This window comes from Microcebus murinus, chromosome 5, assembly GCF_040939455.1.
Source record: "Microcebus murinus isolate Inina chromosome 5, M.murinus_Inina_mat1.0, whole genome shotgun sequence".
Taxonomy (NCBI): Eukaryota; Metazoa; Chordata; class Mammalia; order Primates; family Cheirogaleidae; genus Microcebus; species Microcebus murinus.
This window is the reverse complement of record NC_134108.1, coordinates 21,679,398-21,694,679: the sequence shown is the minus strand read 5'-3', so window position 1 is coordinate 21,694,679 and position 15,282 is coordinate 21,679,398. Positions and strand designations below refer to the sequence as shown.

Below are 15,282 nucleotides of genomic sequence, written 5' to 3'. Positions count from 1 at the left end.
AATTTCAGCAACCCCCAAGAAAGCAACAGCAGCTGAAGTTTCCAGTGCATATTTCACATGGACTCCAGCCAGTAGATGGGAATATTATAATTCCAACTAAGTATTTCACTCTTTGTATGAACATACAAAGAGCCTCTGTGGCATTCTCCCTCTAGAACTGGCACATCATCCACTGCCCAAGAACATTTATATGATGCTTCAGAGTCCTCCACTTGGTGGAGTGAAGCTGTATTCACTCAATCATGTCATTTCTGACATTTTTGAAGAAAGCCTTGTTCAATCCATCTCTCTCTGCGTCATAACCTTCATTGGCGTTTCAACAAAGCAAGCAAATGTTAGAATCAGTTAAAATGGTTTATCTTGACCACATTAATGGGGAAAAAATTGAATTCAGATGATTCTTGACCAAAATGTAATCTCAACATTTAGAAACATTCAAAAATCATTATGTGGTAGAAATAGTCTCAAAATTGTGTACTCAAATTTGTACACGCTATCTTAACATTTTTACCATATACTTGAGCCACCTATACCATTTACTTAATGGATTTTTTTTTCTAAATTGACTTCCTTTTTTTGCTTAAACCTCTGTATTTATATGGGAAAATCAATTTTACTATTAGAAACTGAAACCAGTACTACTTGTGATGAAACAGAAGTGAAAAGTGAAAATAAATGTAATATAAACAGTGTTTTTGAATTCTCCCTATTTTCTATTATCTCCTCACATCTCAAAGCCTGAAGCCTTCATTATCTTTTTAAAAAGGAAGAGTAACAAAATATTAGGGATAGACTACAATTAAGACTTTTTTTCTTTGATGCAATCAAATTTGAAATAATTGAAAAGATTATTTTTTCACCTTATGAATAAATGCTATTTTATGTCATGTCCCGTACTAATATCATTCATATGCTATCAATAATTTCTTATTCTTTGGGAAACAGATACAGTAAATATTCTTAGGTTTATAATCTGAAATATTAGAGAAGCCCATATTGTTTACTATAAGAAAGACAAGTACAACTCTCAACTCCGCTGTCTACCATATCCTGTCCTTTTAACTCTGGTCTGTCAAAGTTTTACTGAGTTCATCGGTAATGATATGCCCGTGTTGGGAGAGGAGAGGGATTGAGATTGTTTAATAATCAGATATACTTTCTTAGTATATCAATAAAATTTGTTTTCCTGGATTTTTTGAAATGTTCCTAGTTTCCTGTGTCAAATTCTTTTTGTTATTTTCAGTAGGACTTCAGTCTGATTCTTTACTCCAAATCCTCACTTAAATTCATCTGTAGGTTCTTGGAAACTGCAACTTCAAGTGAAATGATGTCACGAAACTGATTTTACCATAGGCTAACTGATATAAATAAGAATTAAGTTCCATCAGCATATTCCTGGTCGCAAAAACATCACCAAACTTCTAAATAAAGACCTAAACACTTCTAATATTAAACATTGAAATAAATGTGTGCTACACATACATTTAAGAAAGATTAATGAGAATAAGAGAATTATTTACCCAGTTTTTGTGAATCAGGGAGTCTGTCACTCCCTCATGGGGTGGGTTAAATTACAGAATAAATGTTTGCAAAGTGAAAACTGTGAGGAGCTCCTCCTCCCACCACCCAGTTTAAAATCAATCACAAATGTGGCAGCTCACTAAGCACTTTCCTACTGCATCTTCTATCCTTGTGCATTTGTATGATTATCATAGACTTCATGAACTTTTATTTGATAATATTTTGTATTCATTCATTTCTTCATTTTCCACCCCACTTATGCTAGTCAAGGTCGAGTGTGGCCGGAACCTCTCCCAGCAGCTCAGGGTGCCAGGCAGGAACTAGCCCTGGCCAGGAAACCATCCCATCGCAGGGCACACTCATATACACCATACTCACTCACACTGGGATCTTTGGGATGTGGGAGGATGCCGGAGTACCCACAGAAAAACACAGACATAGGGAGAACATGCCAATTCCACACAGACAGGGACCCTGGCCAGGAAATGATTTTTTTTTTCTCACTGATATTGCAACAAAGTAACTTTGAATGAAGCAATACTATTCGAAGACTTGCTGTACATACTAAGACAGTCTTATCTTTTAAGCTACTTTTCAGAAACATATTTCATGGATAATTTAGGTATTCCCACAAATAATGAGCCTTTGCACTTTTTCCATTATATTCCCAAGTAAAGCTCTTGGACTAATTATTTTCATTCCAAATCATATCCTCTATGCTTGAAATATCACTCTACCAGTACTGAATTGTAAACTTCCGTGAGGTTAGCACAAGCAACCTGAGTAAGGAATTAACTCCATTAGTCCTTATTGTTCTAAAAATCTAACTTACAAGTAAGTACAGGTTGTAACACTGCTTCTAGTTTCTCACGTATGTTTAGTTATTCAAATAATAAATTCCCTTGTAGAACATTTGTTTGGATCCAACAATCCCTCTAGCTGTACATACCAAAGAGCTTAAGGAAATTGTGTGTGTAGGGTCTGCAGGATGCCAGTCCTGTTGTGAATGCCACTGCCAGACCATAATTGCCTCATCACCAGTTCTAAGAAATAATCACAAATCTTATTAATATTTGGTTTATCTTTTAACATCTATCTTTTAAAATATATTTTGAACCTATTATTTCAAAACTAGATTTTAAATCCTTGAATATAGAGTAGTGTCATTTCTATAATTTTTAAGAAACTCTGAAAAGAATGTTAAGAAGTCGATTTAAAGAAAAGGAAAGGTTAATTGGAGAGAGACCTACAGAAAGGAATAGTGTTTTTATACCATGTCTGTAAATGCAGTCTGTGATTTCTGCTTTGAAGTTCTACATGGCTGAAGGGGTATCTAAATGGAAAATGAATGTATTCTTAAATATGTCTTTTTTCAAGAAGCATCTGTCATGGGTTCTTCTGGCCTGGATATCATTATTAGGACAATGCATACATCTTTTGAAGTCTCTGGAACACATGAAGATTTATGAATAGCTTTTATATTGAGAGTTGTTACATTTATAGGAGAAGATGACTTGACTGCTATAATAACATGGAAAATCCTGCATCAGTGTGTCTTAATTGTGCTTTTCCTCCAATGGCAATGTTTAAGCCAATTATTTTGCCACAATCCAAAACCCTTCTCACTAGCCCTCCAGGGACAGTTTTTTAAATCTTGTTTTGACAGTTTACTCTTGGCTATTTCTCATGATTACTTGTTGACTACCCTTTTCAAACAATTTAAGTAAGTATAACAAGGCTCCTTTGAGTAGTTTTTGGAAAATTTTACAAAATATCTCTCTCTGAAGCATCTAAAGAAAAACTACGTGAAAATTAGTCATAGCATGAGAGAATCTGTAACAAAAGATGCTAGGTTATTTGGTATATTAACATATTTATTTGCTATGAGCAATATAATTCTAGGGAGAGTATTCTCTGTAGGCTGTCTCTGCTATTGGATATCATTCCCATTTATAACAACAGTGAACTAGCTGAAAAAGTGGGGCAGGAAACATTTAAAATTTAAAGAAAATGTTTTAAATATTTGGATACCTCCATAAAACTTAAAAAATGTCAGTGATTAAAACTACTGATTTTTAGTGTTTTGCAGTGTTTCCTAAGAGAGGGAACGAATACTGCTCTTATAACAAAAGCATGCTTTAGGTCTCCATCTAGTGGCAGTTTTTGATACTCTACTAACATCGGTGCACAGATGCTCCTCAACTCATGGGGTTACGTTCCCATAAACTCTTCGCAATTCGAACATAACGAAAAATATCGTAAGACAAAAATGCATTTAATACACCTTAAAAGTGCTCAGAAAACTTATGTTAGCCTACGGTTGGGCAAAATCTTCTAATGCAAAGCCTATTTTGTAATAAAGTGTTTACTATCTCATGTAATTGTTGAATAGTGTACTGAAAGTGAAGAATGAAATGGTTGTATAAGTCCTCAAAGTACAGTTTCTACTGAGTGTCTGTTGTTTTCACACCATCATAAAGTTGTTAATTCCATGATTTTATATGGTGATATCTACAGTGTCAGAGTTTTTTAATCAGCGTTATTATCCTTTGTTTTATATGCTCCTCTAAATATTTTTTCATTCAGAGTATTTTTAAAGGCATTTAAAATCAAGATCAGTAAAAGACCCAAAGAGTTTTAGAAGTTGAAATAATCTAGTCTGCATAAGTTAAGCTCACCTGTGCTTGGACTTATACCAGTCTTATATTATTACATCAGGGGTAGCAACTTTCATTATTTAGCGTGAGACTCTGACGCCTTTACTGGGAAGACATTCCTTTGCTAGTGGGACTGGAATTGGCATTTTGGTAGATTTGGGAGTTCCCAGAGGCATACTTTTGAATTTTTTTTCTGTTGTCTCCTAACAATTTTCATCAAATATTTTCCTCAAAATTGCTTTAATTATATATTTCTACATTTTCTAGACATATTTTACTGAAGACTTAACTAACCATAAGAATGAAGAAAGATGATTGACAATAATTGAGATTAAAAAAATTTTCCTTATCTCTGTAACCTGCCATATTTTAAGAGACTATTTTTCTCATTAGCTACTTTGAGTAAAGTTCCCTTTAGCACACTCCTAGAGAGATTTAGCAAACCCTTGTTGGTGAGTTTGATTTTCATTTTTAAACAAATTTCAGATTGTCCCTCTTCTCCCAAAGCAGAACCTTCTTCATAATTTTTTTTTTAAGTGAATTAGTCTGTGTAAAATTCTACCTGTAAATATTCTTTCTTTTTTCCCTCTACTTTGGTATGAATGACTATTCTTAAGAAATTTTGATGAAAAAATCTGGTGGAACCCTACCCAGTGGTTCAGTAAAAGGAAATGTTTTACTGGGGACCAGAAAGAGAGGGAAGAGAAGGAGGTCCAGAGCAGTAAATGTGTGTGTGCCTATACTCCCTCTTCAAGTAAACTCCTACACATCATCTCACTCAAGTTTTCTCATATCCCCAACTCTTTATCATTCTTTATAATGCACAAACAAGCATAACTTCTTGTTATAAGAACTCAAATTGTCTGTGATGACAATCCTTACTTTATGGACAGAAGATATGAGAAATCTGTAGAACTAAAAACTATGGAAAAGCATATGTAAGTGATAATTTAGGAGCAATGAACTACTTGTAAGAGTAAACTAATTGATAACTATTTCTGAGAAGTTGCAAAGGTCAATAAGCTTAACATCAAACTATCAGAAATTTTCTGTGCCTTTGTAAAAGGTGTTTCTTTTGTGTTATAAATTATGTAATTATGAATAAAATTATGTGATGATATAAAAATTTATGTGATTGCAAGTTTAAAATGTTGGATAATTCTGACTGTCAAATGTAATTAATGGACTAATCCTATTTCCAATGGGCAGATGGAATTATCTATAGAATATCAGTAGTGATTCAAAACATCCTTCGTCACCCTGAGGTAAAAGTACAGAGCAAGGTGGCAGAATGGGTAAGTGAACTTGGCAAATTTCTCTTTCTGTTTCAAATCTTTAACTTCTAGAAATCTGGAAAAGGCCCTGGGTAACTAACTGAATCCACAGATCATCCTGAAACACAGATACTGTTCATTATAAACATAAGATATATATTAGTAGTAAACAAGTTGTTGTGCTTATGTATAGAAAGAGGTGCATTTGAATAAAGGATAAGAAACTAATAGACTATTTCAGTGCCTTAAATAAGAAAAGTACTACACAAAAGGAAATAGGTTTGGGTAGGTGCAGGTATCTTTATATACTCTTAGATCCATACATTTTCACCTATAGTTTTAAAAATAGATTTTTTTATTTGTTTGAATGTTTGACCAAACCCCCAAAGTATAAAAAGACATATCATAAAAGTCATCCAGTTATCTTTGCTGCTTATCTGCCTGGAACCATCCCCGTCACCAACAGTGAATTGGACATCACTGTTAGTTTTTCTTGGGTTTTTCCAGATTTCTTTGTATACATAAAAGAAAACTATAGAGTATTATTTCCCTTTTACACTGAAATTAGTATATTTTACACACCATTCTACACTGTATTTATTTTTGTTGTTGCCAGATTTGCAAGATTAGTACATGGAGAACTTCCTGGTTTTTTTCTTTTTTCTTTTTTTTTTTTAAGTGCATAATATTTCATTATGTAGCTTTCTTGTCATATATTTAACAGATCTTCTGTTGATGGTTGTTTAATTTATAATTTATTTAACCAAAATCCTATTGGTTAAAACCAGTCCTTAAGTAATTTCCAATTTTAAAAAATATTAATCTTTTATTTTCCTCATTTTCCTACAAATACAACCTATGAATTTTTAAATTTTCTTCTCAATAGTAATCTCAAAAATGTTATTTTTCATAGCTTTCTAAATTATTTCATTTCCTACCTATAGCATACTGTGAGACCATACTTCTTTTTATATATAAAACTATTATAGTTCAGAATTGTTTTTTTGTGAATAAGTCATTAGCATATACATTCTAAAGTAAGAAAAATGGATTTTCTTATGTAATAGGTGTCTGATGAATGTGTCCTTGGTAGCCAAAGAAAGTTATTGAGAGGTAACACAGTATCATTCTCATCTGAAGCTAAACTTTTCCAGACACGTTTTATTTAAGATGCAAGATATCAAAACAGATACTTGATAACAGAGAAAACATAAGTGGTGTGCCTGATTCATATGATTACTATTTATAATTAAAAATAATTTAACACTTATTTTTCCAGCATTTCCTAAAATTTACATTCAATTTTAGAAATGCTTATAAGAAAGGCTAAATGTGTGTAAGAAACAAGACCTAAAGAACCCTTCAGAGGTGATTTATAAATAGGAGGATCTCATGTCACTGAAGAAATTCTGTTTTGCACTGGTTTCAGACACTGTAGCCTGGAAGCTTGTTGTTTATATTGAAAGGAATCCATTGCTTCATTAAAGAGTCTGGTGCTGAGACCCATTAAGACTGCTAAATAACCGCACAATAATTATCAGTTCCAAAAATGTTGGACTTATTTGTTTTTTTAGGCTTTATATTATTGACTTATAATTTTTCTTGATCCTAATATACTTAGATGTAAATTACTAGAAAACATATTTTAGTGCCCTTCAGTGTTTGTTAAATGAAGAATCGGAAGGTATTTATGGTGAAAATCATCTTCTAATATGGGCTGGAGAGAAAATGATAGTGTTTCCAGACAGACAGACTTGGATTCCAGTCTGGGATCTGCTACTTCCCGTGTGGGTGATTTTAGGCAAACTGTTTCCTCTCTGTGAAGCTCAGTTTCTTTATATTATATATAAGGCTGTGTGGGGGTTAGGGGTAGGCTAATACTTATCTCATTGGTTGTGAGGATTGAAAGAAGTAGCATTTGTCAATTCTTGGCATGCAATGATCTAATGACTGTTACTTTACTTTTTACTCCTCTGTCCAACATTTTCCCGGGGTCTTATTCTAATAATAATTTGTCTTTGGGGAGGGAAGAATCTTGATCCAGATTAAACAAAAAAAAAAAGTATTACCACAACTCAGCTTTTTCCATCGTGTTTTTCAGCTCAATTCAACCTTTCAGAATTGGAACTACACTGTTTTTGTGGTTAATATCAGGTAAATGACAGAATGAATTATTTGAGAAACTAAAAGTTATATCTAATTGATGCTGAGCATGCTGTCTTTCTCTCTCTCTGACTGCACCACACACACAAAATGCACATGTACCATATTCATAATCTTTCTAAAACAACTATATATTATTTGGACAAAAAGCCTTATTGCAGCAGCAATGATTTTTAAAATTTTTTGAGTATTCATTCCAGTCATTTGAAAAATTTTAGCATGTACTCTCCAAAATATGCATTTGTTTTAAATACACTGTGTATATGTAGTGTATTTATGTAGTGTGTGTGTTGTGCCCAATTGAATCAATATATGTTATAATGTGTCAAAAATTAAAATTGGATAACATAAATAGAAGCTGTCAGTTACTTCTCATACCCCACAGGAGTGGGGAACCTGCGGCTTGGGGCCACATGTGGCCTTCTGAATTCTTGAGTGCAGCCTTTTGACTGAATCCAAATTTTACAGGAATACCTTTTTAATAAAAGGATTTGTTCTGTGAAAGTTTGGAGTCAGTTGAGGGATTGTGCTTGGGGATCTGGAGGGCCACATGTGGCCCTGAGGCAGCAGAGCACCCTTTGGATTGTGTGTTCTTCAGCTTCGAGACCACTTTTCTGCAAGATCTGATCTTGTACATCTACAGTCTGATTGCAACCTGGCTTTTCAAGATTAACCTTGCACTGCTTCTCTATTTAAATTCTCCACTAAATCTTCAGCAATTGGTACTCCATATCTTCCTGTGTACCTTGTTTTTACAGTTTTATACGTAAACTAATTTTCTAAAGTCTATTTTATGACTCTGAAACATATATTCTGTAAACCTAAGAGATATAATAACACAGAAAAGGGGTCACACTGTCAGATAAGTTCAGAAAGTATATTATTCAAAAAACTGAAGCAGGTTTCTTTATCAGAACATCTCAGGTTCCTTGATATACTCACGAGCATTGTGAATCTTTAAAACAGCAAGGGCGCACAGTTGCCCAGCTTTATGGAAGAAACTAGAACTTCAGAGCACGTGTTTGGAAATAGTGGCTTAGAATGTCCTGTCTGCCTCTTTCTTTTAGCTCCCCAAATTTTGTTGTTGATGATGCTGTGGATGAGGTTTACTAATCAATATATGTATCTGTTATAGTTTTCACCAGAGCACAGGAGAGGACAAGATTAAAGTCAAGAGAAGCATTGCGAATGATCAAAGGTAACACTGACAAAGTCTTGCAAAAAATAAAACATTTTTTCCTCTTTCTCATTGCTTTGACTATCTGGTAGAGAAATGAAAACAATGAAATAGGAGAGAAGATTGTAATCACATAGCACATTTGAATGATTTCTTTGGAATTAATGGACACTTTTTTTATGCTTAAAACCATAATATAACAGACTGAATAGTATTGTACATCTGATGAAAAATAATTCAGAAGAAGAGCATTTAAAATGGATAGATTATTATTTTTAGTATTTTCAGTTTATGATAACGTATCACCTCTTATTTGAAATTGTAAAGAGACCTCCAAAGAAAATGGCTTTAAGTAAAGTGTTTATATATAATAGCATGTAATCAAATTAGGTGCTAAAGTATTTTCAGCATTTAAAGCCATCAGGTAATTTTCTGAAGTCTCCATTTTAAGATTTGTATCAGGATCATGACTTAACCACACAGGTAATTTAGCAGTGGTCCCCAACCACTGGAAGATAATTTTTTCACAGACTGGGGGTGGGGGTTGAGGGGTGGGGAAGATGGCTTTGGGATGGTTCAAGTGCACTACATTTATTGCGCACTTTATTTCTATTATTATTATGTTGTAATATATAATGAAATAATCATACTACTCACCATAGGTTGGGGACCCCTGATTTAATGGATATGTCCAGCATATCTAACCAATTGGCATGTAAGAACCAGATGTTCAGACTACCATAAAATGAATAACAATCTAAATTCCTAAATGGAATAAATTTAGTTGCATTCAGGTAGCATATTGCATCTGCATAGAATTTTTTTAAAACTCTGTTGAAAAGCAAAATTTCCCATAAGTCTTGCTGGGTTTCAGTTGGTTGAATTGATGTTATAGATATATGAATTCAACCTTGATGATAGAGTATGCTTCTTTTCAGGTGATCTATTCTTACTATGAGAAGAGAAAAATAAAATTTCATATGAGAGTTGACCAGAGAGCTTTATTCTTATTTTTTTTCTTTTAAAGTTATATTGAACCATGTTATTTTTGTATATATAGCCAACAGACTGGATTGAGCCATCTGATTAGGGCATGGTGTTTTTATTTCTGACATTGTTCCTTTTCCTTGATGATCTGAAAACAGAGTACTGTATTTCAGCACTGTATTCTTGAAAGTGATAGGACTTTTATCCTCTACTTAGCCAAATAATTTCTCTTCTACCCCTTCTGCTAGATCATATTGAGCCTTCAATAATGGTCACAGCAGCAATCTGGATCCCCTTACTAGATACTTCGCCTAGCAATTGGGACAACCCCAGTTTGGGGTATCAGCAATGGTGTCCCCTCTTCAGGAAGTCAGCATTCTCTTTTTAGTTTATTTACTGTGGTTCTTCTACTACCTGGTAATATGAAAATCAGCCATCATTAGTATATGTCAGCACATCAGAAACTCTTGCCTGAAAGACATTTAATCATTCATGGAATCTTAGTTTCCTAGTCTGTCATGTCAATGAATAATTTCACAGAAAATTATAGGGAGAATAAACTAGGACAGTGCATGTGGAAAAAAATCTACACATATAGTTTATTTTTAATTTTTATTTTTTGGTATGAACTCTTGTCATTTTAAATGTTTTATAGCCTTTCCTCTTTCTCCTTTTTTCTATTCTCTACTGCTCTTATGCTCATTGATAAACCTCTGTAGTCTCTCATAGTTTTTCTCAAAACCACAATCTACCAGTTTTACACATGTTCTTTTTTTCATACTTTTCCTTTCAATTCGATTGTATCACGTAACACAGACCATAGCTTCAGATAATGCTATCATACTCTATCACCTAGACAGACAGGAAACCAAAGCCGCAGAGACTGGTTTATTCAAATAAAGAATGGCTGATGGTAACAACAGATAGAACTTGACTTTGTGGAACCATAAAATAGTTTCAGTTTTCAGGATGAGAGAGGAAAATAGTACAGATAAGACCTGTGAAAATACATGGTTATTCTTGAATTGTTGAGTTTAGGTATTCAATGTCATCCACAATACATTGTACTAATTATGTTCTCAATATTCTAGACAAGTAAAAGGTCACATTCCCAACTCCAAGTTCTCAGTAATTGGAGTGGCAAAGCTTATCTTCAAATAATAATTTAATCAAGAGATAACTTTTCTGTAGGCCATTTAAAAAAAATTAAGATATCACAATTCACTATTATATTCACATCTCTGTTTGCTTCATCCTGAAATATGGCTTATGTATGAATGTTAAACAGTAAATCATCGTAAAGATAAGTAGCTTTTTGGAGTTAGTTGTGGGAACAGTAGAGTACTTTGTCCTTGAAATTAGCACAGATATTTAGGAGGGGAAAATTGAGTTATTATTTAATTTCACCTAACCTTAAATGGCAAATATTTCACTTAATCTTTTTTATGTTTTTAGCACCACAAATATATTACTACTCTATTTAATATTTATTCATATTCACAAAATTTCATAACCAAAATATGCCACTGCCTCTCTGCTGAGTATTCTATGGTTATTTTAAAAACAAAATGCTGCCACTTTGTCTTTGGCAGGTGGATAGTAACCGATCTTGATAATACAAAGCCTATTTTATGTCATGTTGTTCATTTCTCCTCAGAATAAGGAAAAGATAAAAGTTTTGTTGCAAACCCAGAGCTTTCACATGTAAGAGAAAAATTTCTCCTCTACCTGACAAAATAATGTCATTTAATTTTACCTTAGTATTTAAATTAAGTTTTGATTTCTGCTATTGACTATAACGGTGATTATAGTTGAGCAGAAAATTATATTACTTTAATTGTAGAACCAAAAGTTTTGATAGGGCCTCTAGGATACATCTCTTTGCTTCCCATAGTAATATTTTCTTTTTAAAGAGCTTTACGATCAGACATTTTATAACTTTCTTCAGTAATAGGTTGGACAATCACAGAATATATTTTGACTACTAATTTTGTAACTTTTCACCATACAAAATACTTGCAAATGCTTCACAGAGATGGAAAATCATTTGTTACTATCATGGAGACATTTTACTACATTTGTAAAGAATAACGCTCATAATAATTTCAAAATTTAAATGATCAGTTGAAATTTTAATTTTTCTTTAAAAACTTTATTTTTGGTTACAAAGGAACAATGTAGAATTAACCACAAGTATGTCCCTTCTTGTGTGTATCCTATAAAATATTAACTGAATATAATATATTTATATTAGTATTAAAATATTTCTGAAAATAAATGGGGTAATATAGCATTACACATGCAGTATCCTATGGAATCTATTCATATTGAAGTATATTTGACGGTATAACATGCACATTATACCACAACAGCGAAACCCTGTGAGCACCCTGGTTCATCTCTTCAGTCTCAACACTCCCTGGTCAGCCCTTCATGTCCAAATGTTGTTTTTCCCACCAAGTAACAACCAACCAACCAATCAACAACCCCAGCAACAATCCTAATCTGAAATGTTTTCCTAGGTTGGTGCTTTGGGCCCTTCTAGTTTACAATGCTACCAACAACAGCAACTTAGAAGAAAAAACCATCCAGCAGAAGCTCTTAAAAAATAATGAGTCCCTGGATGAGGGTTTGCGGCTAGATACGGTGAATGTGAGACAAATGGGTAAGTGACTTTAATTTTTTTATAATATGCATTTTATATGTCTATATATGTGGGTTTAGTTGGAAAAAAAAGACATATTCTTCCTTTATGTGCTATTTGATTATGTAAAAATATTTCCATCTGATGAAGTTCATCATAGTGGTGACATTATAATAAATAAGTGACATACCCCCCCCCCCAAAATAAAAAAGGAATCAGTCCAGTACTTAGGAATCCAAGGGAATGGAGGAAGCAGAAGAGAGTTTGTACTTTATTTTAGGGACATATTTTGAAAATATTAAGAACATATACATACAAGCAAAATGCCAGAATAACCTTGACCATCACTGGCTTCATCTTTAGGGATGAAGAGAGTGTATACATGTTCATATAGGAACTCCAATGTGGTAGATGTTATAGAAGGCACTTTCCTTTTATAAAAAAAATCTCCTTTTCTGATGTTCCCTATCTAACAATACCACTGTCTTTGCAGGAATAGGCCAGGAATCTGGGAGTTCTCTTGGATGTAGAATCCATTCTCCCCTGGACACCATCCACATCCCAATCTCCAGCCACACATGTGCACTGCCTGCACTTCCCCAAGCATGCCATGCTCTTTTCCACATCCTTTCTCAGTCTTTGCCTACACTGCTTTTCTCCACTCCCCTTGTCCACCTGATTATCACCTACCTAGTTTTAAAGACAGCTTTCAAGCCACCTTTTCTGTGAAGCCTTTTCTAACATCATCATGGGTAAATAGGCATCACTGTCTTTGAGCCTCCTCCTCATACTGTCCAGATACCTAGAGCATTACACACATAGAAGACCATAGTATTTGAGTGGATGTATTTATGTTCTTAGGTATACTTTCTTTAAATGATAATCTCTGGCTTAAAATCATGTTTTAGTTAAACTTTTTCTTCCCACCTGCCCCCAGATCTCAGCACACTCCCTGGGACTTGAATACTGAGTAAATGAACGAATGAGTGCTGATGGGAATAGTTTAGGAAGGCAAAATGTTCAAAAATATGGACAAACCAAAAAGTAATTGTTCTGGTGTTATATGATTATGATTAGATACATCAGTAGAGATCAAAAGAATAAAACACTTCACACTCAGGAGGTTGAGGTAGGGGAAGCAGGTATTCCTTGGCCTTGAAGAAGGTGACTGTGACTGAGGTCAGAATCACGGTGTAGTAAAGAACCAGGCGTTTCCTCTTCTGTGAGGAACCAGTCGCCTCCACTGTGTCCATGTACGTGGTTACAGAGAACTCATAGAGATGGACAAATGCAAATGTTTAATAATAGTAATAATAATGATAATAATATACAGTTTCTGAGCATCTGCGTGATAATATTTGCTTCCTAACAAACAGTGCTTTTTGGGGGTAGGGGAAGCACAACCTGCTACCCTTTTCCACACAGGAGTCTGCAGAGAAAGAGCCTGAGGAATGGTAGCTCGTATGTGACTGAGATACCCTGGGAGGACCAGCCCCTCTCTGTCTTCAGTGGCTGGAGGATCCCAGGACAACTCGCTCTGCATAGCTAGATGTTTAACTTATACCATTTAAATTAAATTCTGCACTTTATTGTTTTCCTGCAAGTGGGTCTATGGAGAGAAGCTTCTACTAATCTAAAAATAAAAGGCTAAAACCTGACAATTTTAAAGCTTTTTTTGATTGTTGACTGCACTTGTGGTTCCCAGTAGTCCAGCATAACTTGCTCTTTTTCATCACTGAAATATGAAGTCTTATTGTTGTTGCTGATATATTGCTGTTACTATGATGTTTTTAAAATGTAAAATCTGAGTCCTTTATGTCATGACACTTTCCCAGAGAGTTTCAAGCAAAAAGTGGGATGATTTGGGGATGAAGACATGAGGGAAAGACGTGGAGTTTGCCCACAGTTGTCTTCTTGCCATTTCCTCAGTAACTTCCAGGCAGTAGATGATCTCAGACAGCTGGAACATTTCCATAAAATATGACCACAACTCAATGATAACGCTATTGATGCACTATTTTATAGGCTTTGAAAAGATCAAATTACATTTTGAATTTTTCAGGATTATTTTCATTTTCCATAGTGTTTAATTTTTGAATAAAATTTATTTTACTAATATTATGTGCAAATTATTTGCATTAGAATGATATGTATGTTTCATGTGTATACTTGCATAACTTTTTTTAATTTAATGGTTTTGAAAAATATAATTTTCATATCTGAAATGTATTAAATGTATATTTTTCCTAATTTCTAATTTTTTTACAAATTGTGAACATAAAACACTAGTATTTTACTATTACATGAAATAAATACCTGATTACAAGGATTGTCGTTTTGCTTTCATCCTGCAACTCTAACCTCTAACTTCAAAGAATAGATGAATATTTCTCATGTTCTTATTTTCATGTAGGTATATGTCCTGACGTGGAGGAACCCAAAGGCTATTATTGGCCAGCCATCACACCTGCTCAATACACGCTTCCTTGTCCAGACAAGCCTGGCTTTTCTGTTTCACGGATATGGTAATACTTTCATCGACTCTTGCCAGCAAAGCTCCACGTTATTTACCTTTCCAGAGTCACATGTGGTGCATGGTAGTTCTCATGCATTGTATTCGTTGAAAAGAAGGGCAGGAATCTCTGTGTATGTCTAAATTGTAAATAGACTAGGTAGGTTACCCAGAAGGCAATGGTTTCCTCCCAGCAATATGCTAATTGAGCCCTCCAAAGAAGGATTGAAGAATTTTGAAACCCAGAGGGTAGCATCAGAGCAAAGCACCTTGTATATAGGTGAACCTAGCCAGTTTAAAGCCTTGGAACATATACCAGAAATTCCAAAACTTTTTAATTATTTGGA

At 34.0% G+C, this 15,282-nt stretch overlaps 1 protein-coding gene across 4 annotated transcripts in view; it reads left to right on the top strand.

The window, feature by feature from the left end:
- Positions 1-15,282, top strand: part of ADGRG6 (adhesion G protein-coupled receptor G6) — a 131,452-nt gene that overhangs the window by 77,935 nt on the left and 38,235 nt on the right. For all 4 annotated transcript variants that reach the window (XM_020287235.2, XM_076002919.1, XM_076002920.1 and 1 more), the window contains 5 exons: positions 5,388-5,473; positions 7,554-7,606; positions 8,751-8,813; positions 12,302-12,444; positions 14,837-14,948. In XM_020287235.2, coding sequence (XP_020142824.2) covers positions 5,388-5,473; positions 7,554-7,606; positions 8,751-8,813; positions 12,302-12,444; positions 14,837-14,948 — 457 coding nt within the window. The remainder of the gene's footprint in view (positions 1-5,387; positions 5,474-7,553; positions 7,607-8,750; positions 8,814-12,301; positions 12,445-14,836; positions 14,949-15,282) is intronic.